Consider the following 24,067-nt stretch of genomic DNA (forward strand, 5'->3'; position numbering starts at 1 on the left):
TAACAGTAACCAAATTACAGATATAAAGTAGCAATGAAAGTAATTTTATGGTTGTGCGGGGGGGGGGGGGGGAGGGTGTCATTACAACATGAGGAACTGTATTAATGTGTGAATGTGTGAAAGAATTAGGAAGTGTTTAGGTTTGGCCTTTGGCTGTGTATTGTAATGCTAAATAGTGACCCCCAAGGCTTGGTTGATCTCAGAGAATCCTCAAGGTACAATGTGACCTTGCTCCTTAATTTAAAATTGTTGATTAAATAAAGATGCCAACAGTCACTAGCCGGGCAGGAGAGACACAGGCAGGGTCTGGGGTTCCCAGACTTGGGGTCAGAGAACCATGAGGAGAGAAAAGATGGAGAAAGGAGAAAACACCATGGGGTAAGAATCTTGAAATCATGGCCATGAGGACTGGCCAGCTGGATCTATGAGCAGCCCAGACAGACATGGCAAATCATATTGTCGAGTTATTGGCAGGGAACTAAACATAATAGCATAGAGGGTAGATATCTGCCTAGCTTTAATGCTTTCTAAAGCTTATTATAAATAATAAAAGTTGTGTGTCTTTTATGCAGGACCTGAATGATCAAAGGTGGGGTAGAAGCCCCTGACTGAGATTAAATATTTTCCCCAACAGGAAGGTCTAGACCAACTAGAGATAGGGAGGTGCTTACAAGAGTCTATTATAACATAGTTAACTTTGTTTTACGTTTCTGGCTGGGGAGAGAGCTGCACATCCCAAGACTAGAAAATTCTAGTGTGATTAAAGGACCTAGTTAGGAGCATGTGCTTAATATGTGAATGAATGTCCTGCGCCATCTGGTGGTAGTCAGCCCCAGGAGACTACTCCTTTGCCTTAATCATGCCAGGGTCAAGTGTCAAGCCATTGAGGCCCACACTTAAAGCTGCTGAAATTATTCCAGTAGCCAATCCTAAATTGCTGATCTGCAAAATCCCCAGCAAAGTTGTGACTTGGATCTATCCTGAACTCCTATCTTCTGACTGTCATGTTCTTCTCAGACCTCCTAGCAGGGCAACAGCCCTGCCTCCTCTCTAGGAGCCTTGAATGCCATAAGCTATTTGTCTGGCCTCTTTACCTGAGGCTCTTTTGTGTTCCCTCCATACACACTCCCTAGTAGCCACTCCTAACCAAATGCATCAGGAGCAAGCCCAACCCTGGCATGAGGCCTTTACACCACAGCCAGCCACTGCACTTCCATTATGTTCCATTGAGTTTCCATCTCCCTCCCTTCTCCAGGTACACTGGACACTACTTCATAACCACGCTTCTCTACTCCTTCTTCCTGGGATGCTTCGGAGTCGACCGCTTCTGCCTGGGACACACTGGAACAGCAGTTGGGAAGCTGCTAACACTTGGAGGACTGGGGATCTGGTGGTTCGTCGATCTTATTCTGCTCATCACTGGGGGGCTGATGCCTAGTGATGGCAGCAACTGGTGCACTGTCTACTAAGCCCTGCTGCTGTCTTGTGCCAGCAAGGAAAGCCAGTGCTTGGCTGTCAAGATCATTACTACAAGCTCTGAATTCTCCTCTGAGCATCACCATCCTCTCTTGGAGGAAGGACCGACCGAGTTTTTCACCCCAAATCTTAACCTTGCAAACCAGAATGACAAGCAGTATTGTGGAGTCCAGTCGTACCCTTCCTCGCATACAGAATCTCAAAGAGCAAAGATGGTGACTTCTCTCCAGAGATCATTGTCAGTGATGTTCCTGTGTGGCTGCCTCTTCAGTCGTTTGGAGCAGGGGGACCCAACAGGATAAACCAAGTGAGTGTTTATCCATTCACAGCCTTTCGTGACCCTAAATTTCCATGCACAGATCAGAAGCTGCGCCAGTGAGAAGTCTTCAGGTGATGTAGAAATGACTGTGGATTTTAATACACACCGAAACTCTGACTGAGAATTTAAATTGCAGAATAAAGTTTTAAAACCTAGCCTGCTGTGTGAGTATTTCAGTAGAGAATGAGACTCAAAAAGTGGTTTTGCTGAAGGGTAAGCACTGGAAATGAAAGAGTTATGGTGTGAATATGAGATGCTCCACCCCCACCCCCACCCGCTCAGGTATTGGGGGCTTGATTGCCAGCTTTTAAAACGTGAGTGGATCCTGAGGACCAATCTGATCAGTGGATTATGGTACTGATATTGAAAGGTGATAAAGAGTAGGAAGTGGGGCCTAGTTGGAAGAAGTAGGTTACTGGGGAATGGGGTCATCGTGGGGCTACAACTTGCCCTGGCTCTTCCTGTCCACTTTGAGATGAAAAGTCTGATCCCTCACACACTTACGCCATGATGTTCTGCCCAAGCTGTGGAGCCGGCCAACCACAGACTGAGCCTTCTAAACCTGTGGCCAAAATAGAGCCTGCCTCCTTAAGCCGCCATCTGTGAGATACTTGGTCATAACAGTGTGAGTCTAATACAGCTATCCTACTGAGCCCAACCAGACTGTTGTCGTGTTCTAGAGACGGTAATTTCCTCTTTCCAACTATGTTCTGAAAGCCAACAGTGGTCAATATGTATGGGTTAACAGACTTGTCCTACCTAAGATTAGTATTTTCCAACTTATAGACCCCACATTTTAGAGGCTGATTCAAAAAGACTTCATAAGCTGTCATATTCTTCATTAATCCCAGCACTCAGGAGGCAGAGGCACGTAGATGTCTTATGAATTAAAAGCCACCTGGTCTGTATAGTTAGACCATGTCTTCAAAAGGGAAAAGAAAAAAAAAAGGTTGTACACAAGTAACTATAATACTTCCTGCACAATGAAAATGAGGAAGCTTATGCCCTTGGAAAGAAAACTTAGAAAAATGTATGCCTACTTAAAAGCTACTGCTAGGGTCAAATCAGGATGCTTTAGGGGAGTGAGGAGAAAACGCATTCTCTCCATACAGGCATGACAGGAGAAGGTTTTATAGTGATGGAGACGGTCAAGCTTCTGCATTCCCAAGTCACTGGGAAGACAAGAAAATGTTGTCAAGTATGGTGGTTTGAAACCTAAGTAAAAAGAACTAGTAAGTATAACAGAGGGCAGGGGCAGGTCGGGAGGCCCGGCCTTCGGCTGGCCACAGGTTCTAGAGACAGGGCAGACCTGCTCCACGTCCATCCCCACAGTAGCTGACAGAAACCAGACCTGGGAACACAACATGTTGTAGAACCCTTCTTAAAAGTCTCTGCCTCAGCACCCCAGGTTAACACTGTCCTCATGTTGCTAGGGATGACAACTGTAAACACCTTTGAAAGCCATAATAACGTCAACTCTGCTTACAACAATAACAACTGGAAGTCTCAATTCATAATTTCTATACACTTAGGCAACTTTTTAGATTAATCGTGAAGAATCTACACCTCCTTGAAAATGCACGCCTCATGATTCACGTAGGCTTTAAGGAGACCCAGTGACACCATATTAAAAAAACAAAAACCTCTGGAAGACTCAATGGTGAGCCTTGCCTAGTGTGCACTGGTCCCTAGTTTGATCCCCAGCACCCTCTCAAGTCTGGAAGACAGTAAACTACAATTAAAATCTTACCCAAAATAAACCACTTAAGCCATTAGCAGGCCCTACCACTGCTTACTATGTAAAATCTCCAAGTGTTTGTAAGCTTCACTAAAAGAAAGAATCTAAGTAAAAAGTCTGTAAACGGTTCAAAAAATTTTAATAGAAGACATCCTCAAACATGGCAGGGCTGAAATTGTTTCTACCGCCAAAATGACCACACTCCTGGTGTGGTAGTCTGATGTCATCGGCTCCAAGATGTCTTATAGGTGATGGCATTTCTATCCACAAACCCTGGCCCAAAGTGGATATTACCTGGGAAATTCAGTCTACAAAGGGGTATTATTTAAAATGTGATTGCCTCTTTACTCCAGATTCAGGTTCTTACTATTTGGTAGGTAATTATGTGTACGTGTGGGTGACACATCAGTTTGTGGCTGTATAGGAGGTAACTAAAGTATCCTGTCAAGATTTAGTTAGGAATCGCCTGCTCGCCAGTTCTTACTGTCATCAATTTTTATCAGATCACCATAGCTGTTTCCACTTGAGTTAGGTTTTCGCAGCAGAAAAGCTCTCTCAACCTCAGGATCCATGAGAGAGTATGCGTGTGTGTGTGTGTGTGTGTGTGTGTGTGTGTGTGTGTGTGTGTGTGTGTGTACAAACATGAACTTCTGCATTTAAAGCATCCATTTTTCTTGATCTCCAGAGGACCCTGCCATCTCTGGCATGTCTTCGATAGAAACCAGGTAATGTAACCAGGTTTCGCTAGCCAGTTTCTCAAAGTCAGATACTTAATTGATAATTTCAGGTGTGACTGTCAGAAACAAGGTTTGACTTCCTCGGAGCACAATGATGGAGAGAAAGTCATTGTCCTTAACAGCTTCGATGACATCAGTTGTGGTGGTGACAGGTTGCCCGTTTATGCTGACAATTACATCATGGTCTCTCAACCCTGAGCTGAGGAAGAGAAAGAAAAGATGATGAAGCCAGGAACGGTGATGCACGCCTTTAATCCCAGCATTCGGGAGGCAGAGGCAGGTGAGTCTCTTTGAGTTCCAGGCCAGCCTGGTCTACAGAGTGAGCTCCAGGACAGCCAGGGCTACACTACAAAAAAAAAAAAAAAAAAAAAAAAAAAATAGGAGAGAGGAGGAAAGCTTAAGAAGACTTCTACTCATCCCCATTTGGTATCTGTCTGTCTGTCTGTCTGATTCCTTCCCATCCCCACACCGCCCTACCATGTTGCTGACCATTGGACATATAAACCAAGAAGGCACGACCAGCCTCAACCCTTCTAGCTGCAAGGACTGTTGGAGGATGTACTGTGAAGCCAGCTGGAGGACAGTGATCCTGTGTTTGCAATAATATTCCTGTCCAGAGGAAGCCGAGTCCTCTCAGGCATTGGGTTTTCTTTGGAATGGACACTTTAACATTTAACTTCTCTTCATCTCTGGCTGGTGTTAGCCTCCAGCATGACTAGACTCACCAGCAATGCTGCCAAGCCCAGTGTTTTCCCCAGGAAGCTGTGCTCAGATGAATCTGACTGGACAGCCCATCCCATAGTTCCTGGAACTGCTGTGTGTCCCAGATGTTATGGTCCCAGTAAAGCAAAAGCCGCTCAAGCTTCCAAGTCCAGATGTTTACAGCTGTGACTCGAGGCTATAGTTCTAGTCAGTCTTCAACACATTGACCTCGCATAGAATATATATTCTAGATCAGTGGTTCTCAAACCATTCTAATGCTGCATCCCTTTCATACAGTTCCTCATGGTGTGGTGACACCAACCATAAAATTATTTTTGTTGCTACTTCATAACTGCAGTTTTGCTGGTTATGAGTCATAATGTAAATATCTGTGTTTTCCAATGGTCTTAGGAGACCCTGTGAAAGGTCATTTGCACACACACACACACCCACACACACACACACACACACACACACCAAGGGGTTTGCAGCTCACAGGTCGGGAACTGCTGTTCTAGATCCAGTTCCAAAAGCCAAGAGCAATAAACCCAGACAGGCTGGGTGATTGTATAAAAGGAAGAATTGGCTAAAAGAGGGGTGTCAACTTAAATAATCCAGGAGATGCTATTTAAGGAAAATGGGGAGCTCAAGAAGAAAACAATGACAGTGTGAGTGGATTCCCAAGATATGTGGAGTTTGAAGAATGAAGGACCAGGGGTAGAGCTAAGTGGTAGAGGGTATGTTTAGCATATACTTGGTCTCTAGTTCTGTGGCCAGCACCAAAGGTGGGGCGGGATGGAAAGGTAATGCAGTGGGGGCCATGGAAAGAAGGAAAGACAAAGCTGAATGCCAGAAAGCCTTAGGAACAAGGACAGTAGCGGGCGGTGACTCAGCGGACTCTGTGCCGAGAAAAAACGATAACTCAGCAGTCAAGAACCAGGGTAACGGAACAAGAAAGAAGCTGTACTGAGGGCTTGGGGCCTACTGTGCACCAAATATGAGGAAGCAGGCTCACACAGAATAAGTGGTCTCTGCCCGTGTCTCACAACTTTCAAGTAAAGCGGGATTCGATGCTGAGAATTCCTCTTCTGGCCAGGGTGCACCTCTCTCACCTCAGAGAAGCTCAGCCCAGCTGCTTCCCCGTAAAAGCAAGAACTGTGTCATAAGACTCCTCAAACGACTCTGTAAAAACACTCTGGTGCCCGGGATATAATGAATTTTCCCTAAGTGCCAGCTGCTGTTACTGTAATTATTAGTGGTTATTAAATACCAATGGGTGAAAGCCAGCAAGGGTGGATGTTGGGCTGTCGGAGGCTTACAGCAGTAAATCTTGCTTCCAAGTGCGTGTAACCTGCCTGGGAATCCTGTTAAACAGGAAGACAGACGCCTAGAGATGTAGCCTAGTTCTAGGATAGACGTTTAGCACACACAAGGCCCTGGATCTGAACCCCAGAAAGCAATAAATAGAGTAAGGAGAAGTTGGAGAGAGGAGGGAAGAAAGAGCGGAGGAAGAAAAGCAGGAGATGGGGGAAGGAAGATTTATCTGCCATAGCGCACACATCTAACCCCAGCAAGTGGGAGGTGGAACCACAGAGAGGGGAGTCCGGAGACCAATTCAGGGGTGGGACTCCAGCCTGCCTTTCTGATTGGCTACTGCTACAGCATGCCACACTTTGAGAATAACTTATGGAGCTGAGCTCTCTGGCTTTGAATAAAAAATTAAAATAAAGAGTTAAGGGAGGCGCAGGGCAGGGTAGGGATCCGGAGAGTCTAGAAAACCATATGGCATGTCATATTCAGGAGCAGGAGGCCTGACACTCGGCTATGCTAACCCGCCGGCACCTGTAATTTCTTCCAGGTCTACAAGAGTTGCCAACTGCTAAACAGATCGCTGAGCTCTTGAAAAAAAAAAAAAAAGACACTGAGCAGTAACACAGAAAGGGCGGAGCCCAGGAGAATAGCATTTGCAGAACAAGCTGCCTCTCCTTGATAGCAAACATTCTGAAGCAAAGCTGAGAACAGCTGCTAAGCCATCCACAGAGCTGTGCCAGCCCTTGATCTAGTGACACAGGTGTGAGCCACAGCAGTTCACACCTCAGACCTACTGTGCACTAAGGCTTCTGACACGCTGAATCCTTCCCATTATTTATTGACTGAAAAAAATGACTGAACTGTTCAAATCATTTAATTATGTGTCAATAGTTATTAATAACTGAATAACGGGGACGGACATTGTGGCCCATGACTATATCCCTTAGCAATCATGAGACAGAAGTAAGAGGATTACAAGTTCCAAGCTAGCTTGGGCTATACAGTGAGACCATGCCTCAAAAATTCAAAGTAAATTCAAAGAGAAAAATTCTTGTCATACAAGCAAATGAGGTCAGTTTGGATCCCCAGCACACATATTTTTTTTTTAAAGCTGGATGTAAGGCACATGCCGGTGTCCCAGCCCTGGGGAGGCAAAGACAGGCTGATCCCTGGCACTGTGGGGAGAGCCAGTATTGCCTAATTGACGAGCTTGAGGTTCAGTGAGAAACCCTGCTTCAAACATAAGGAGGGGAGTGACTGAAGAAGGCATTCTGTATCTACCTCTGTCACATACACACGTGCACACACATACATGCATATATACACACATGCATATACACATACATGAAAACATATGTCAAATATATAATTAACATATAGGTCATTAATAATAACATAAAAGTTAGTTATTAAGTAATAAGTACTAATACTGAAGGAGTGTGTTCAGGGGCTAGAGTACAGCTTAGCTCACTTGGATAAGAGGAGAGGGGTTTAATTTGGTAATTCCTAGCAAAATTAACTTTAACTTAGGTTATGACCTCGAGGCCCCATCAGCACCGTCCAATACAGATGCAGATGCAACACAACTGTTCACTACAGATGCAGATGCAATACAAGCTGCATGGATCACTTTAAATTTATAGTAGTCACTTTTTAAAAAAAAATCAGGTTAAAATGATCTCTAATTGTGCATCTGATTTAATGCAATACATCTAAGACTTTGTCAGTTTTAACACAGAATAAATACTTGGAAATGTTGAAAAATATTTTTGCACTTTCCTATAAAATCCACAGAGCACATGCCCAATCTGTCACTATGCTCTGATATCTTATCCAATGCAATAATTAACATAACATGTAATCCTGAAAACGAAAAGGGAAATGGTTTCCACAGTATCTGGTGTTTTCATTTTTCTCCATTTAAAATCACATAAAATTTTAAGATGAGTTACTGAGTCATACTGGCCAGCGTTCAGGAGCTCGGTGTACAGTGTGGATAGGTCACGAGCAAGACGCTGGTACTCACGTCTAACTGCTCAGAGCTTAGCATGGGTGCATGCCTAGACACAACACAAGAGGCTGGGCAAAGGCCAGGTCTTCACTTACCTTGCAGCAGCTGATCCCTGAATCACTTCATATACAAAAACTCCAGAACTCACATCAGGGAAATCTGGATCTTGCCTCTTCATTTCCTGAAGGAGGCTGGGAACAGTTTGAAGGTTAGCAAACATAGCAATCCCCTGAGGCCTGGAAAAAGATTTCCCCTAGGAGGCACAGAGCCTATCTCTTCCTCATCTGGTTAGCAGGAGACTGGCAGGCACCCAAGCAAATCCCATCCAGCCAATCATAAGCCATCCCTGCTGTATGCTGTCTCTCCCCCACCACACACACACACCCCTCAACCGTAGGCCAAGGCTTTGCATCTCTGTACAACCAGAATGAAAGACTCTGGTACAGGCAGAGGGAGACACAGCCCTGCAACAAACAGAACCAGTGGTCACAAGGAGCCCCAAAGTCTGTCAAGTGATGGCTTGCACCTCGGAGACCCAAGGCTTACTTCAGAGTGAGAGGCAACATTCGAAGACCCAGGTATTTCTTCTGCAAAGGAGCCTTTCCTGAAAAGGGAAAGCATGATGTATAACTCACAGCAGAGCTTTTGTCCATTTGGCACAGCTTGAGAGACCACCTAGAATCTCTCGTTAGTACATCCGGTCTTGTATACCATCTGCTTCAGGGTCCATGACATGGTCAACACAGACACATCTGCAGCCAATGGGTTCGTTTCTAAAGCTGGACAACACAAGCATTTCTGCCAATCTCTCAGACTGAGTTTTGGGCTACATCCCCCGATATGACCACCCAACCCCTGTTACAGATCTGAGAGCCAGTTACTTGACACCATAAAAAAGCCATGCTCTAACAGGTGGGAGCATCCATGAGAGGGGCTAAATCTTCCCAACCCCTCACCTTTCAATTGACGCTCATGATAGTCTTCCAGGAACTGTCTGATCCGGTCAGAGGGGATCGCAAAAGAGACCCCTGCAGTCACCTTCAGAGTGTTTATACCAATCACATCGCCATCCTGGGAAGAAGAAAGTTGGTGTTACCTCATGGTGCCCTACAAGCTGAACCACGCCACATAGGGACAAGCAGGGGAAAACAGGGTCAAGACAGGAGGGGCAAAAGGAAGCCCACGCCTTCGTTAGGGAGCAGCAGCACACGTCCTCTTCCAGGGCAGTTAGAGTGACCAGGGAAGGGAGTGGTGCCTTACAGAGACACAAGTTACACTTTCTTCATGCTCAAAAAGTCAAATGGAGTAGTTTTGTTGGGAACAAGCAAAAGAAACGTATTCTACGTAACACCATTTCATTTTCAGGCTCCATGGTCCCAGGCCCTAGGGGAGCTGGGGACTTCCCAATAGCTGAACTGTTTCTGTTGTAAGGAAGCCCTTATCCGAGTCCAGACATCTCAGAGACAACTTTTAAGGAGACAGTTGTCTGAGTCCAGACATCTCAAGGACAACTGTTCCATCTTGCTTAGCAGGGTCAAACTAAGTTCATGTTCCCAGGCCCAGGAACCACCTCCTATCTTCATTGATGGAAACTCCCTTACTCAACCCCTTGTCTAGATACAATTGGACAATGCTACAGCCCACCCAGCTCCCCCTCTATGGTTCATCCTTTAAACGTGCTCTACAATGTCTCTTCAGGGTCATAGTTCAGCTCCCGAGTCTGTTCTGCAACCCTGGTTGACCCGAAGGCAGCTTAATTACGATACATTTTTTGTCCTCTTCATTGACCTGGTGTTTGAGTAATTTTTACAGATTTATGTTGGATTTGAGTGGACCCCATGACAGTTTTAATCTCTAGCTCTATTTATTATAGTAAATTACATTAATTTTTAAAGGTGAGCTATAGTTTACATTTTGATACAAATAAGAAACACAGGATACCAAAGTGGCATGCACACACACACACACACACACACACACACACACACCAAAATCCTACCACTTGATAGGTAGAGGCAAGAAGATTAGGAGTTCAAGGTCATCCTCAACTACATATTGAGTTCCAAGCCAAATAGGGCTCTGTCTCAAAAAAAAATTATTATTATTAATTAATTAATTAAAACCCCCCACAAGAAGCATTTCCCTCTTTATTACTTAAAGGAAGCTAAAAATAAACATCAAAAAGACAAAAGCTGTTGGATTGTTGCTAGTCAGCAATACTTGAGTAGAACTGTTCATCAAAACCAGTTGACCTTCATGAGCCATGGTCAGCTAAGCTGTGCTGCGAAGTAGAGAACACTTTCCTGCTCATGCCCTTCGACATTCCTTAGACATCCTTAGGCAACAAGAACAATAGAAAAAAAATAATATTTCCGGTCATATTTAAATACAGATGGCAACTTAGAAATTCTGGAGTGTGGCCTGAAATTCTATATCCTGGGCCTGCTCTACAAACTTGTTGGGAAGATGGGCACACACACACACACACACACACACACACACACACACGTATATAGTGCAGACAGGAATCACTCTGTTGGCGATGACGCAGTTCAGTGCCAGAGTGCTTGCCCAGCAGGTACAAGGCCCTAGGTTCCATCCCAGGACTATTGGGGGCCTGGGTTATATTTGAAAAGGAAGTAAAGGCTCAAGGGCTTTTCAGAAGCCCAAGCCTGAGAGTAACTGTGCTCATGCTTCTACATGTATTCTACATGTAAGTGAGCAGCATCCCCAGGCGAGGCAGTGGTTAAATTAATGATGACGCGCTCAGCAGAACCACGGGTTCTGGTTATAGCTTTTCTGTCATCTGTGAGCAGGGTGAAGACTAAAATTCCAGAATTATATAATCAGTGTGTATTGATGAGGAATTGTTCATATGTAAAAGCAAGGGGTTCTCAAGGACATACCCAACATAGCACAGTTGGGCTTCTGGTTTAAGCCTGAGATTAATCTGGATATTTCTCCCATGGCAACAGGAAGCATGTAAAAGATGACAACTCTGACGTGAGCCATAGCCAGGGATCCAGTGCCCTTGGCACATGAAATCCCATGCCAACGGGACAAACCCTTCATGGGCTCTAAAATATTCCTTAGCTATTTCCTAGAGACCCCATAATAAAAGACATCATTCCTTAATCTCTCTAGAGACTGTCTACATTTACAGATGTTAAAACACGTTTAAAGTTAGGAAGAAATATGAAGCAAAAAGGAAAACTGCCACTTACCAAGTTCACCAGCGGACCCCCAGAATTTCCGTGCTAAAGGCAAATTGACAAGAGCCATCAGTTAGCAAACCGATACATTCCTTCACATCATTTATACATAGTTCCTAATGAGTTTCATCAGAGCAGCGTGCTTCTCCATGGTAGGCAAAAACATGCCCCTTACCTTCCTAATCCTAAAGTTGGGGTGGGTACAGGGCAAAGCGAAAGGACCCCCCGCACTGTATCACAGTAGCGACCTCTGCAACACGCCCTGAGCGTGGTGCTGGTTATATCAAACACTTAGCGCTAGCATCAGAGCATCCAGCTACACCTCTCTCTGCCTTAGGGTTGACTTCTGAGTGTCCTCAAAAAACCCAAGGGAAAAGAGAGATCGTTCTAAAGCTGTCTTCTTGCTACATCCTGGGGGTCTCTTCTGGGCTGTGAACAGACTCCCAGAGTGACTTACGTTAATGATGGCATCCGTCTGGATATAGTCTATGTCTGAATTCTTCAGTCCCAGCTCTCTGCCGCCTCTCTGTGTGGTGCTGACAATCCCTGCAGTCACGGTGTTCTGCAGAGAAAATGGGCTGCCCAAAGCCACCACAAACTCTCCAGCCCGGAGGTCAGAGGATCTGCCCAGCAGCAGTACTGGAAGCTCAGTCTGCGCATGCCCGAGAGGAGCAAAGAAGAGAAAGAGGGCAACGTAAGAATACAAACAAGCAATATCATATCTGCTGATGGTGACACTGGCCTGAACCAGCACACACAGGCATGCACGCGTGCATGCGCACACACACACACACATACACACACATATATATACACACACACATGCGCACGCGCACAGGTCCTTGCTTTCCTTCTTCCTCAGACTCAGGTCCCACCAAACTCTCCCTTTGTTAAGATAATCAAGATCATCTCTAAGATTGAAATTTGTGCTTCTAGCTTCTAGGGAGATGGCTTAGAGCAGTGGCTCAAAACCTGTGCATTACGCCCCCAAAGGAGTCACATATCAGATATCTTACATATCAGAAATTTACATTATAATTTATAACACCATAGTAAAATTACAGTCTTGAAGTAGCAATGAAGTGATTTTATGGTCGGGGGCCACCACAACATTTGGAACTGTATTAAAGGGTCGCAGCATTAGGAAGGTTGAGAACCGCTGGCTTACAGGTTAAGAGTTGCTCTTCCAGAGAATCCACATTTGGTTCCCTGTACCTCTATTGGGCAGTCCACAACCACCTCTAACTCCAGCTCCAGGGAATACAACTTCTTCCTCGGGCCCCCATGGGCACTTAACACTCACTTGCACAAACACATACACATAATTAAAAATAAAATAAGGTATAAACTGAAGTTGTGTAGAAACTATTATAAGTGATCATGAAATGGCCGGCATTAGAGCTTCACTTAGCCCTGTCTCTGCTCAAACATTTCTTGTCCGAGTCACCAACAGAATGGAGATCACCCAGAATAGCACTTTGCAAACTGGACTGTGTTCACAGAACTCCTCGGGGCTTATCAGAATGCATGCTCTGGTAGATCTGGGTGGATCCTGGATCCAGGATTTCTAACGAGCCCCAGGTGCAGACCATGTGTCTACAGCAAGGAAGGAGCTCAACATGTTCTTAGCAGGGGCTGGAGAGATAGCTCAGTGGTTAAGACTGCTCTTCCAGAGGTCCTGAGTTCAAGTCCCAGCAACCACATGGTGACTCAACCACATGGTGACTCACAACCAGCTGTAATGGGATCTGATGCCCTCTTCTGGTTACACTGCTACAGCGAGTACATTGCAAATGATTTAGCCAGACATCTGTGGAAGAAGAAATCATAGGACAGAAAACGAGGAAAGTGGGGAGCAGCAGTGCTAGACAATTAATGGAGATTGTTGAGAACATATTGATGGGTGACCGGAAACAAAGCAAAAACGTGAAGAGGGAGCGGCTCCCTTAGCCAGGTCTCCTCCCATGAGGCTCCTGTTTGAGTTTCCAGTTCACCATGGTTGAACACCTTGACTTCAGACTTCTCATTCCTGCTGTCTGGTGGCAGCGATGGGTCAAAAAGACTGGAGTCACACTGGGTGGACCCTTGGACCTGACTACACTTACAGAGTCCTATGGATGAGCCTGGAAACAAGCTAGGAGTCACAAGTACTCGACGTGTACAAGACCTGCCCATTCCCACCAGGGCAGGAGTTCTGTGACAAGGTGGTTACTGTAGACCACAGTTTAGAGTGGCCAGAGTGGAAAGCAAGCTGCTAAAGAAGCCAAGGATGAGGCTGGGGTGCGCCCAGGCTGATGTGGGGCGGGCACCTGGGCATTCTGTTTGGGAAAGTGTTTGGCGCTTTGAAGCTCTGCAACTCGGTCTCAAGAGTTGTGTGAGCTGTGGCCCCCGCTGCAGAGGTGAGAGGAGAAACTGATTTAAAAAGAAACAGGGAACCTTCAGAAGAGAGGGGGTGCAGCGATCCTGGCACAGGCCCACAAGAGAAAGTACATGAATATCAAGAACGGAGTGAGAGGGAGGCTGGAGACGTTGTCCCTGCAGTTCAAGGAGCCCACCCTGCAACAGGTCAGCCCTATTGCAGAGCAGCCGTGGCCAGAGGAGGATGTGGTCCAGCCGGACCCTGTAACCCACGCCAGAGGGGCAAACAATGAAGCATTGTTCCCAAAGGTGGGAGTATGAGGCTGCAGGGTCTCCTTTCCTGGGGACTAGGAGGAGCTGTGTCCCTTCCTCTGAACTAGTGGGTTTTGTTTTATTTATTTATTTATTTATTTATTTATTTATTATATGTAAGTACACTGTAGCTGTCTTCAGACACTCCAGAAGAGGGCGCCAGATCTTGTTACGGATGGTTGTGAGCCACCATGTGGTTGCTGGGATTTGAACTCAGGACCTTTGGAAGAACAGTCGGGTGCTCTTACCTGCTGAGCCATCTCACCAGCCCCTAAACTAGTGGTTCTTAACCCTCCTAATGCTACAACCCCTTAATACAGTTCCTCATGTTGTGGTGACCCACGACCATAAAGTTATTTTCATTACTATTTCATAGCTGTAATTTTGCTACTTGTGAATCATAATGTAAATATCTGATTGATATGCAGGATATCCAATATGGAACCCTTTTGGGGTCATTTGACCAAAAGGGGTCGTGACCAAAAGGAGTTTGAGAACCACTGCTGTATACCAAGTCCTGTTGGTTACCCGAGCTAGAGGAACCCTGACTTTACAATGCTGTGTCCTGCCATCCCTTTTCTTGAGGTTGGGCTTTTCCTTCCATCCCTGCCCTCACTCTGGGCTCTCCTATACATTCCAACTAAGTCACTTGTCCTGCCCAGGGATGGGGGCCAGAGGAAAGTGGGAGAAGCTACGAGAAGAGAACCCGGAGTCTGTACCACCGAGGCTTCGGGGAGTAAGTTCTTCATTTACTGAGGAGAGATTGGAATCACAACAGGTAGGGGCAGAAGTGCGGAGGGAGGTGTTTGAGGGAATATGAGGGTCAGTGATACTGTAGATTTTAATCTCCACATCACTCATCAGTGTGGTCTTAAAGGAGGAGGAGGAGGAGGAGGAGGAGGAAGAGGAGGAGGAGAACAACAACGAGAGGAAGGAGGGGGAGAAGGAGAACAAGAAGAACAAGAAGAGAGGAGAAAGAAGAACAAGGGGAAGAACAAGAAGACAAGAAGGGAGGAAGGGGAAGGAGGAGAAGAGGAAGAAGAAAAGGAAGAGGGAAGAGGAGAAGAAGAGGAGAAAGAGAAAGAGAGAGAAGAAGAGAAGAGGGAGAAGGAGGAAGAGGAGGAGAAGCAGCAGCCGCCGCCTCTGACTGGCAGGGTGCAGGCATATACCCTACATACAAAGAAATGGCACAGTGAAGAAGTACAAAAGAATTCCAGCATGAACCCCCAAATGTGAAGGCTCTGACTCAGCAGCTCTCTCAGGTACTCACATTTGGCTCGATCTTAATCAGTGCAAGGTCCAGTTTATGGTCGATGTCTTTGACCGTGGCTTCATACTGGGCCCCGCTCTGGAGCTCTACCTGGATCTTCTGCTGGTTGGTGAGGACGTGGGCATTGGTGACAATGAGCCCATCCTCAGACACTATGAACCCCGAGCCACTGGAGGAAGGGATTTCCTGGTTGGTGAGAGGTGATCTGTTCCGGAACAAGACAGTAGTGTGAGCTGAGGGGCAGGGAAATCAGGGAATCCAGCCTGTTTGTGAGAGTCACGGGAAGCTTCATTTCCAGCTACATTTCCAGGAGTTTTCTCGCGCATTTACTCTTGCCTTACCCACTTCCGTGTGCTTTGTGAGCTGCCTGAAGCTCGTCCTGGCCATCTTTTCTGAACACAACTGAGACCTGTGTCCAGGATGTTGTTTCCTCCTTTAGATCAGTGTGGGAACCTGTGTGTCTGTCATCTGCTGCGAGCAGGCCAAACCTGGTGCTAACCCTGTGCTCACACTACTGCCACAGCGCCAGACTCTAGCTCTTAGTTCCCACTACCAACTGGCGTTGTGACTCAGAACAAACTAAGTTTGTTCTCCATTTGGGTTTCCTTGAATGCAAGCGAGGGCTAAGGCTAAACAAAGACCACCAAATGCTCACTACTAACGCCTTTAGTTTTGCTTGTGGGATACCGGGGAGAAAGAAACACCAGCCACCAATATGCACTGCTGTAGCTTCAATGTAGAAGCCAGAATCCTTGCGCTTGGCTCTTTGCTCTTTAGCGAAATAACTCTTAGCAATTCAGGTCTCCTGCACGCTTCGTGGAGTTCTACTGCCCACCTACACCCCAGCCAACTCTTGGAATCTGTGTTTCTTCACAGCGGGTTTTAATGGTCAGAAAACCGGCAGCCAGCAGGTGAAGTAGTTGGCCCTAGATGGGACCTTTACCTGCGGAACAGCTGCAAGTGGACCACAGATGGCGCCACCTTCTCCACTACAGCGGCGATGAAGTTGTACTTTCTCCGGAGCCGCCCTGCTCTTGTAGTCCCTGTGAATAAATGGTCCACGGTGAGTGCGTCCCTGGATGCAGGTGTCGCATCTCAAAATTCGCCAGCATCTCCCCCGTCCCTCTTTCTCTGCAGGTTCTCCACACTAGGAGATGAAAGGACCCTCCCTGTCCTACCAGGGGGAAGAAAAGGAGAAAGGGAAACCCCATGGCAGCCAGTAAAGAGACCACATTAACTAGGCAAGAGCACCAGGAACAACCACAACAGGTTGAATCCCTAGAGATGGCGAAGGAAGGCCAACCCAGTATGCGAGCGAGCGAAGTCAGAGCACTCACTTCATCTCCCTCTGAAAAATAAGAGAAGTGTCGGGGATTCGCCCGCGCCCCGCTCACCTGCGTCCCCGCAGGCACCCTTCTGCACTGGCACGGCGGGGAGCGCGCCCCGCTGGCGAGCAGCTCGGTTCTCCTTGCGGAGCGCGCACAGGCTGGGGTAGGTGCGCCCATCGCTGCCGCACACCACCGCATCCTCCGCACCCTCTGCGCAGCCGCAGGTGCCCAGCCACGCGCCCCCCGAGGGCTCCCGGGAGAACGGGGCGCCGCAGCGCAGCCTCGGGGCGCACGGCCGGCCCCGCGCCCCGCCACACTCCTGGCCCTCGGTCGCGGCGCACACTCGGCAGCAGCCGCAGCGATCAGGTACCGGCGCCAAGCCGGCCGAGCAGGTAGGCAGAGGCGGGCAGCGCGTGGGATCGCAGGCATCGGGACAGGGCAACGAGACTCTGGACCTCCTGGCCTTGGCCCACGGAACAGGCACGGCTGGTAGCAGCAACCACAGCAGGAGAAACTGTGTTCGCACAGCCCACAACCGCTGGAAGCTCATCTTGCTCCCTGACCTCGTCGATTCTACTTTTCCAGTTCACAACCGGACTAAAATGAGCAACGCTTTTCTTTTCCTGGCCTGGATGCTGCCTCTGCCAGCCTTCGGACTTTATAAAGGTCAGAGTCTGGCTCACTTCTACACACACACACACCCATATATCACCCACCACCAATGCCATCCCAGGACAAGGGCCATCCACCCCTAAGCCATGAAGGGAGGGGTCCACGCAAAAACCAGTCCTGGGACACGGGAGAAACGTGACCACCCACCCACGGCCACGAGATCTGACCAGGAAAACACAACCAGATTTCCTATTTCACATGTTTTTATTAAAAACAAGCAACCAACCAGTTTTTGGAAAATGACGCTTTGCTACATACCAATTAGGAGCTCATACAACGTAAGAAGCTGGAGTTTCCATGCACTAAGCTCAGTGCTTGCAGGAGGTGTTTCACAGCTCAAACAGGGCATGCCACACCTTCATAAACAGAGGGCCCAGGGGTCACACTGTGTGTTTTTGCCAAATATTCCCTTGATTCAACGCCTACCTGGTATAAGTGACTATAATTGACTCCGGCAGGCAATAACACACAGAGAGAACGAGGGACTGAGGAAAACAGATTTGGGGTTGGGGGGGGAGAGGTTAAACAGGCGACATGGGAAGCCTAATTTCTAAAAACGCTGTTTATTTGGTTGACACTGAAAACAAGTATCAAGTCCACCGCTCATTTACCGGCCCACTGCTTACTCAGAGGGTCATTTTAGTCCTGTGTAGAAAGGGGGAAACCAAACCAAACCAGTTTGCTTCCAGTAAACTAAGACGATGGACCTTAAATCTTCCCGGAGGGCAGCCTTCTACTTGGAAGCAGAGCTGTCACTCCGCTGCTTTGACCAAAGGTCCCTCTTCAGTCTGCAGTCTCCCTTATCCTCAACGTGGTTCGTAGAATGAAGAACACACGCTTTTGTGTGTGTGTGTGTGTGTGTGTCAATTATCACCTGATCCGGGGTAAGCAAGTCCGTCAAACCATTTAAGAGTAATGGATGGGGCATACTTCAGCTACAGAGAACAATACCCTCGAAGCTTTATAGAAGGACCCAACCCCAGAGACTGCTTTTATTCCACACAGAAAATGCAGTATCTTTTATAATCCAGAAATCCCTTCTGATTTATCCACAGTCTATGCTTAACCAAAAACCCACAGGCCACTACACCTTATCCTCTCACAGAGGTCTGTGGGATACATTGAAAACTAAAAGTTTATGCACCGTCTTTGGCTCACATTAAAATACTGTCCTAGGCTGGAAAGGATGGCACAGACTTGTAATCCAAGCACTCAGGAGGCTGAGGCAGGAGGATTACCAGTTCAAAGCCACCCTGGACTCTATAATAAGACTCTAGCAAAAACAAATTTAAAGGGGTGTGTGTGTATAAAACTGGCCCTAAATACAGACAGAAGGGGAATTCTGAAACAAGAATTTAATAATTTAAGACTTTAATAATTTGAGGCTTCACAAAGATAATTATATTTTCTAGGCACTGCTATTAACAATGTTCTAACTTGCGAGTCTCATGTATGGGCTGGTTAGGGTCACTGAAACTATACTTTTCCTGTGTTTACATAATATAAACTGCATTGTATTTAATCTAATATGATCTCAAGTATGTATTGAAACCTATCGACTTTCTGTAACGACCCGTTGATGCAGCAGTAATTACCAAGCAAACAGTCTCTAAGAGAGGGACAGACAGATTTTGCAATTTAAACACCAAAAGATGACATCATTTCCGTGAGCCAGGGCATGTACAAGGCCCTCCAGGAGTTCCTGATTTATTTTTCCTTCGTTCCTCATCTCACATTGAGCAATTCTGTTGAGCAGCCAAAGAATTTTCTAGGGGAAGATTTTAAGCTGAAACCAGAGACAAAGGGCACTGACTTTTGAAGTAGGTTGTAACCTTACTCAGTCATAAATAAATAATCCCCGAACCCTGAAAAACCAAAACACACAAAAGATTTTTTTTAGGGGATGGGAGACACACAAGATCATGAACACAGAAAGAGAAAGAAGCCCATTGATTTTTGTTTGGTTTTCTTTTCATCAGGATCACAAGGCCAGACTTAAAGTGGGGGACAGCTCCCACACACGGAGCCCAGAAGTCTTCAGTGTGGCACCAGATTCAGGGTCACAGTCACATTTGAAAGATCATGCGTCCTCTCACCCAGGAGAGCTTTATGCCTGTTTTTCCTTTTGCACTAACTATGGACACAGAGTGCTAACTAGCTTAAATAAAAAATGCCTCCTAGTCTCTTCTTAGAGCTACACATTTCTAATTTAAAACGGGGTTAATTTACCTAGCAGATAAAAGTTACAAGACAAAAATGAGCCATGTCCTCTCTCCCTGTAGGAAATGGCCATAATTTTCTGGTAGCACAGTTCATTGAAGGCTGATAGAAATGACCCCGAAGGCACTGGAAATAGTATCGTGCCCAGTAGAAAAGCCACACCCTACATTTTGGGTGGAAATCTAATCTTCTAAACTCCTCTAGAATCTAGGAAATTCCTAGCCAACAATTCATCCTCTGATTCAATTTCTTTATTCCCAGTTTCTATTCCATGAAACATGTAAGTACTGGGGGAAAAATCACATTTAAGTCTCTTCACTAGTGAGTGTATATATAGGCTCTTATCAAATGCTGGATTTCCACCTGGTGTGTGCATGACTTCACTTAACAGGTAACGCAATAAAACAAAGAGTAAGTGGGCCAGAAGACTGCACAATATACAAGCACTTAACATTACACAAAAGTCAGCCAGCTATAAAAGAGCTGTGAGACAGGAATTCAAGATTCACTGTGTCAAGAGTCATTCTCCTGTCTGGAAAACATGGATCAAAGATGCTTACTGCAATAAACAAAATCCATCTCTTCTCAGTAGCTGCTTTATATTAATGTAAGCCTCTGAGATAGAGATCGTCCTCTCTCTCTCTCTCTCTCTCTCTCTCTCTCGCATGTGTGTGTGCGCGCACACACACACACACACACACACACACACCTCAGTTTCAAGGGAAGCCTCTGTTCTGGTCTCTGCAATCATAACATGTGACCCTGATAACCGCATCCTCGGGACAGGACACAGAAAATAGACTGGTGGCTCCGTCACTCAGGTCTATGTCATTTGGGGTCATGGAGCATCAAAAGGACAGCATGATTCCCACAAGTGGCTCTAGCAGTTTAATTAGCCCTCATGACTCACAAGAGGTCCTGTCTGCTCCCCTGGGAGGTGTCCTGAAAGAACTTCCCCGGGGAAGATATCCCAAAATTCACCTTTCACTCCCCAGAGTCTAAGGACCGCTCTCAGATGGATCCCAATCAGAACTGTGTAACCTGAGTCTCACCCGATGCCTGTCAGTCTGGATGCTAACGGTCTGCCTCATCTCCAGACTTCAGCCAATAAACAGGGGTAGATGAAAGCGGTTCTTAGCCTGAGATCCTGTGCAAAACCAAGACTATAAAAGAAATACAACAGGGAAAAGCTTATGGGTAAAACTGGACTCTTGCCTCCTCTAGACAGGAAGTATGGAAACTAACCCGTCACTAGGAGACCTGGGGAAAGGGGACATTCAAGAGGTAATGGAGTATGCCTGTGGGTCTGACCCAGTGGCTTTCTCCAGTTACATAAACGGTGTCAATAACAACAAAACTAAAGCCAGCTAGGTGGGCCCTTCCACTGTGAGTGCCATTAGCCTCTGTCCTCTACCATGGCAGAGAAAATAAGTCACAGCCCCCGGCTCTCCTGCACACAACGGGCATATCGCATGTCACACATCAGAGGTTCGTATGTTCTCGTCATCAAGGTTGAATACAAATGGCTTCTCCTTGGGGTGCTGGGGCTCCGACCTGTGCCTGACTCGAGAACTTGCCAGCACCCCTGTAGCTATGTTCTCCCCAGGGTTAGGCATGAATAAAGAGTCCTCCGGGGCACGCTCCGCTGACAACAGCTTTTCCTCAGCCTGGGGGACAGGTGTCCAGGGTTGCCAGGAGGAGGCCACGGAGGGGGCCTTACAGAGAGCTCTTTTCTCTTCTGCCGGTGGCCGCCTCCTTGACAAGATGGAGTTAGGCGCACTTGCAAGGGTGGAACTTCCAGGTCGAGTCAAAGAAATGGATCTTGAAAAGGACGGCTCCTAAACACAGAAAGAGTAGAAAACAACAAAGTAAGGGACTTTCCTTACCATGTTTGTCTCTAAGTCTCAAGTACCCACCCAGGGTAGTCAATTCAAGCAGGGACACTGGCTACAGACTCAAGTAAGTGTATGGAAGCCGGGGACACCTTCAGTCCCCGTTTCCCAGAAGGCTAAGGCTGGAGGATGGCTTGAGGTTGTAGTCCGGACCACACAGCGAGACCCCCTATTGTAAAAAAATAAATAAATACATAAATTTTAAAATGATACTAAGCAGAGCTCATTCCGCACTGATGCTGGACTTGTAGGGACACATCAGAAACTTCACATCTCTGTCCAGCCTGACTTCATGTCCACTAAAAAACCGGGGGGGGGGGAAAAAAAAAAAAAAAAAAGGAGGGGAAAAATGTACCCGTTAGCAGAGAGAGAAAAACAAGTAAGCCAGCTTTCAAGGCCTGGCTGCCTGCCTACATAACCAAATAAAACGCGACCCGTTCGAAGATAATTTATCTTTAAGCTGACACTGCAGCACAGAGAGGAAGTGACTTACCCTAGGGTGGCACTTCAGGGCCTGGACAGCTGCTCCGATCCCCTCAATCCAGCTGTGCATGTCCTCAGGGCTGTCCGCCTGCAAAACATCCACAACACGAACACACATTTTTTGGCACGTGTCATCAGCTTCCAAGTCTTGGGCTCAAGTTCATCAAAATCACATCAGAGTTCAAAAGGATCTTGGAAAGCCATGTAGTCCAGCGCCTTGCAGACTTTGGAAGACATCCCCCCCCCCCCACTGCCAAGTTCATTTTTGACTCCCAGTAACTAAAACTGCTCAGAGCTAAGCTGCTCTGAAGACAGAGGGGGTTATAAACTAGCGAACAGCCTAGTTTTCCATCTTCTAACTGAACCCAGCACCCCATCTGAAAAACAACACAACCCCTCCAGACTCCTAGGAAACGGAGGCTCTGAGAGCAGCAGCAGCAGGTTTGACACTGGTCTAGACTCCGCCCACCTTGTCTCTCCCATAATTGTCTGAACAGGAGACTCCTGTTTTAAATTCTAGTAAAGCGAACTCCCTCTGCAGTCCACCCCCAAAGCGTACACCACCATGTGTACAGCTCCTTTCTCAGAACACAAGCTACTTGGGTCGGCCCTGAAATTTCACCCCTGGAGTGAGAACTAAGCAGAAGAAGAACACCACAGCAGAACCCAGTAAAGCATTTCCCCTAGAAATATCCACTTCTCCCCACAAGGGGGCAGCAGCCTCTCCATGGAAAGAGAAGACAGAGGCGGCCTGGCTCCTGCAGGCAGCATCTCTGGGCGCCTCCCAGCTGCTGGAAGGAAGAACGCAAGTGAACTCAGTTACAGAGGGAAATCAGAAGGAGCTCTTTCCCTTAACTGTCCACCCGAGCACAAAAAGAGTGTGTGTGTGTGTGTGTGTGTGTGTGTGTGTGTGTGTGTGTGCGCGCGCGTGCGCGCGCAACTGTACTTTTCCATACCCCAAAGCACTCCTCTTTGAATTCTAGGAGGATGAAACAGGGCCGCTTTGGTTTTCATTGGGATTTCGTGTTTCTAGTTATCCCTCAGTGCTTGCAATGCTATCCCTTCCCATCATCCCTTGGTTATCTGTGTGCCACACATCGGCACTAGGTTAAAAAGGATGACCCGTGGTGCACGCCTCTCACACCTGCTACCCGATAACTTATTTATGCCTGCTCTTCCCTTGATTCTTTCTGGTTACTTGACAATTCTAGTAGCTTTCAAAAACAAAACAAAACAAAACAAANAAAAACCAAAACAACAACAAAACAAAAAACAAAACAAAACAAAACAAAAAACAGACAAATGCATCCCTCATCTAAAGAAGGCAGTGAGAATGAGATATCCAAACTTTTTCTAAGAGCAGAATGAAAGCTAGCATGTTCCCTAGACAGACCTAATGGAGAACTAAGTAACTTGTGAAGTTCTGCTGTTTGAATAGCACCCAGGCCACAGGGCCCTCTATGTATTAGTAAGGTTGCAATTTTTACTATTCTGTGGTTAGAGGGGAGCAAATAAACCTGAAATTCTACCATCACGGCCCAGCATGGCCACACATGACTTTAATCTCAGCACTCAGGAGGTAGAGACAGGTGATTCTAGACCAGCCTTATCTATATATTGATTTCCAGGCTAGCCAGGGCTAGGTAGTGAGACATCTCCAAACACAATATATTTCACAGCTATGGACTTATCTAACTAATGCTCTCCTCTTCTAATTTCATATATATCCACCCTAAAGGATCACAGGTGAGGCTGGGACTCAGAGAGAGGATTTGCCTAACACAGGCAAAGCTCTGGGTTCTAGACTTAGCAGCGAGCCAAAATTTAAAAAGGAACAAACAGTGTAACATATACAGTAGAGAAAGGGTTATTTTTGAATTTACCAATAACAAAAAAAAAAGTAATGAAGAAAGCAGATTTGCAATTGATATACTATGAAAGTATAAAGTTTACTTTTATAAACTACCTTCAGTAGTTTTAACCACTGTTTTTACATTTTTTATTTCCAAGTTGAGGTTATGGGGCT

At 46.5% G+C, this 24,067-nt stretch overlaps 3 protein-coding genes across 4 annotated transcripts in view; 1 reads left to right on the forward strand and 2 right to left on the reverse strand.

Moving 5' to 3' along the window:
- Tm2d2 (TM2 domain containing 2) overlaps positions 1-1,951 on the forward strand; it is a 5,520-nt gene extending 3,569 nt beyond the window's left edge. The window contains exon 4 of the mRNA XM_021219303.2: positions 1,256-1,951. Coding sequence (XP_021074962.1) covers positions 1,256-1,469 — 214 coding nt within the window. The 3' untranslated portion in view covers positions 1,470-1,951. The remainder of the gene's footprint in view (positions 1-1,255) is intronic.
- Positions 1,952-4,050: 2,099 nt separating this feature from the next.
- Positions 4,051-17,352, reverse strand: Htra4 (HtrA serine peptidase 4). The gene is made up of 9 exons (XM_021219649.2): positions 16,841-17,352; positions 16,390-16,489; positions 15,447-15,651; positions 11,964-12,158; positions 11,519-11,551; positions 9,251-9,365; positions 8,841-8,898; positions 8,390-8,485; positions 4,051-4,469 (listed from the first exon to the last, which is right to left on the reverse strand). Exons 1-9 carry the CDS (start codon positions 17,322-17,324, stop codon positions 4,304-4,306), a joined length of 1,452 nt encoding a protein of 483 aa, XP_021075308.1. The 5' UTR covers positions 17,325-17,352; the 3' UTR covers positions 4,051-4,303.
- A 289-nt stretch (positions 17,353-17,641) lies between these two features.
- The window catches only part of Plekha2 (pleckstrin homology domain containing A2), a 59,988-nt gene continuing 53,562 nt past the window's right edge, over positions 17,642-24,067 (reverse strand). For both annotated transcript variants that reach the window (XM_021219582.2, XM_029532137.1), the window contains exons 11-12: positions 22,052-22,129; positions 17,642-21,504 (exon numbers count right to left, since the gene is read on the reverse strand). In XM_021219582.2, coding sequence (XP_021075241.1) covers positions 21,142-21,504; positions 22,052-22,129 — 441 coding nt within the window. In that variant the 3' untranslated portion in view covers positions 17,642-21,141. The remainder of the gene's footprint in view (positions 21,505-22,051; positions 22,130-24,067) is intronic.

The sequence above is a fragment of the Mus pahari genome, chromosome 19 (genome assembly GCF_900095145.1).
Source record: "Mus pahari chromosome 19, PAHARI_EIJ_v1.1, whole genome shotgun sequence".
NCBI lineage: Eukaryota > Metazoa > Chordata > Mammalia > Rodentia > Muridae > Mus > Mus pahari.

Excerpts from the sequence above, each read along its gene's own strand:
- Htra4 (XM_021219649.2), bottom strand. The coding sequence starts at position 17,324 with ATGAGCTTCCAGCGGTTGTGGGCTGTGCGAACACAGTTTCTCCTGCTG. Across the intron at positions 9,366-11,518 it reads GGGGTCCGCTGGTGAACTTG|GATGGCGATGTGATTGGTAT; the intron begins GTAAGTGGCAGT and ends TCTTCTTCCCAG. Across the intron at positions 4,470-8,389 it reads CAGGGATCAGCTGCTGCAAG|CTCAGGGTTGAGAGACCATG; the intron begins GTAAGTGAAGAC and ends TCTCTTCCTCAG.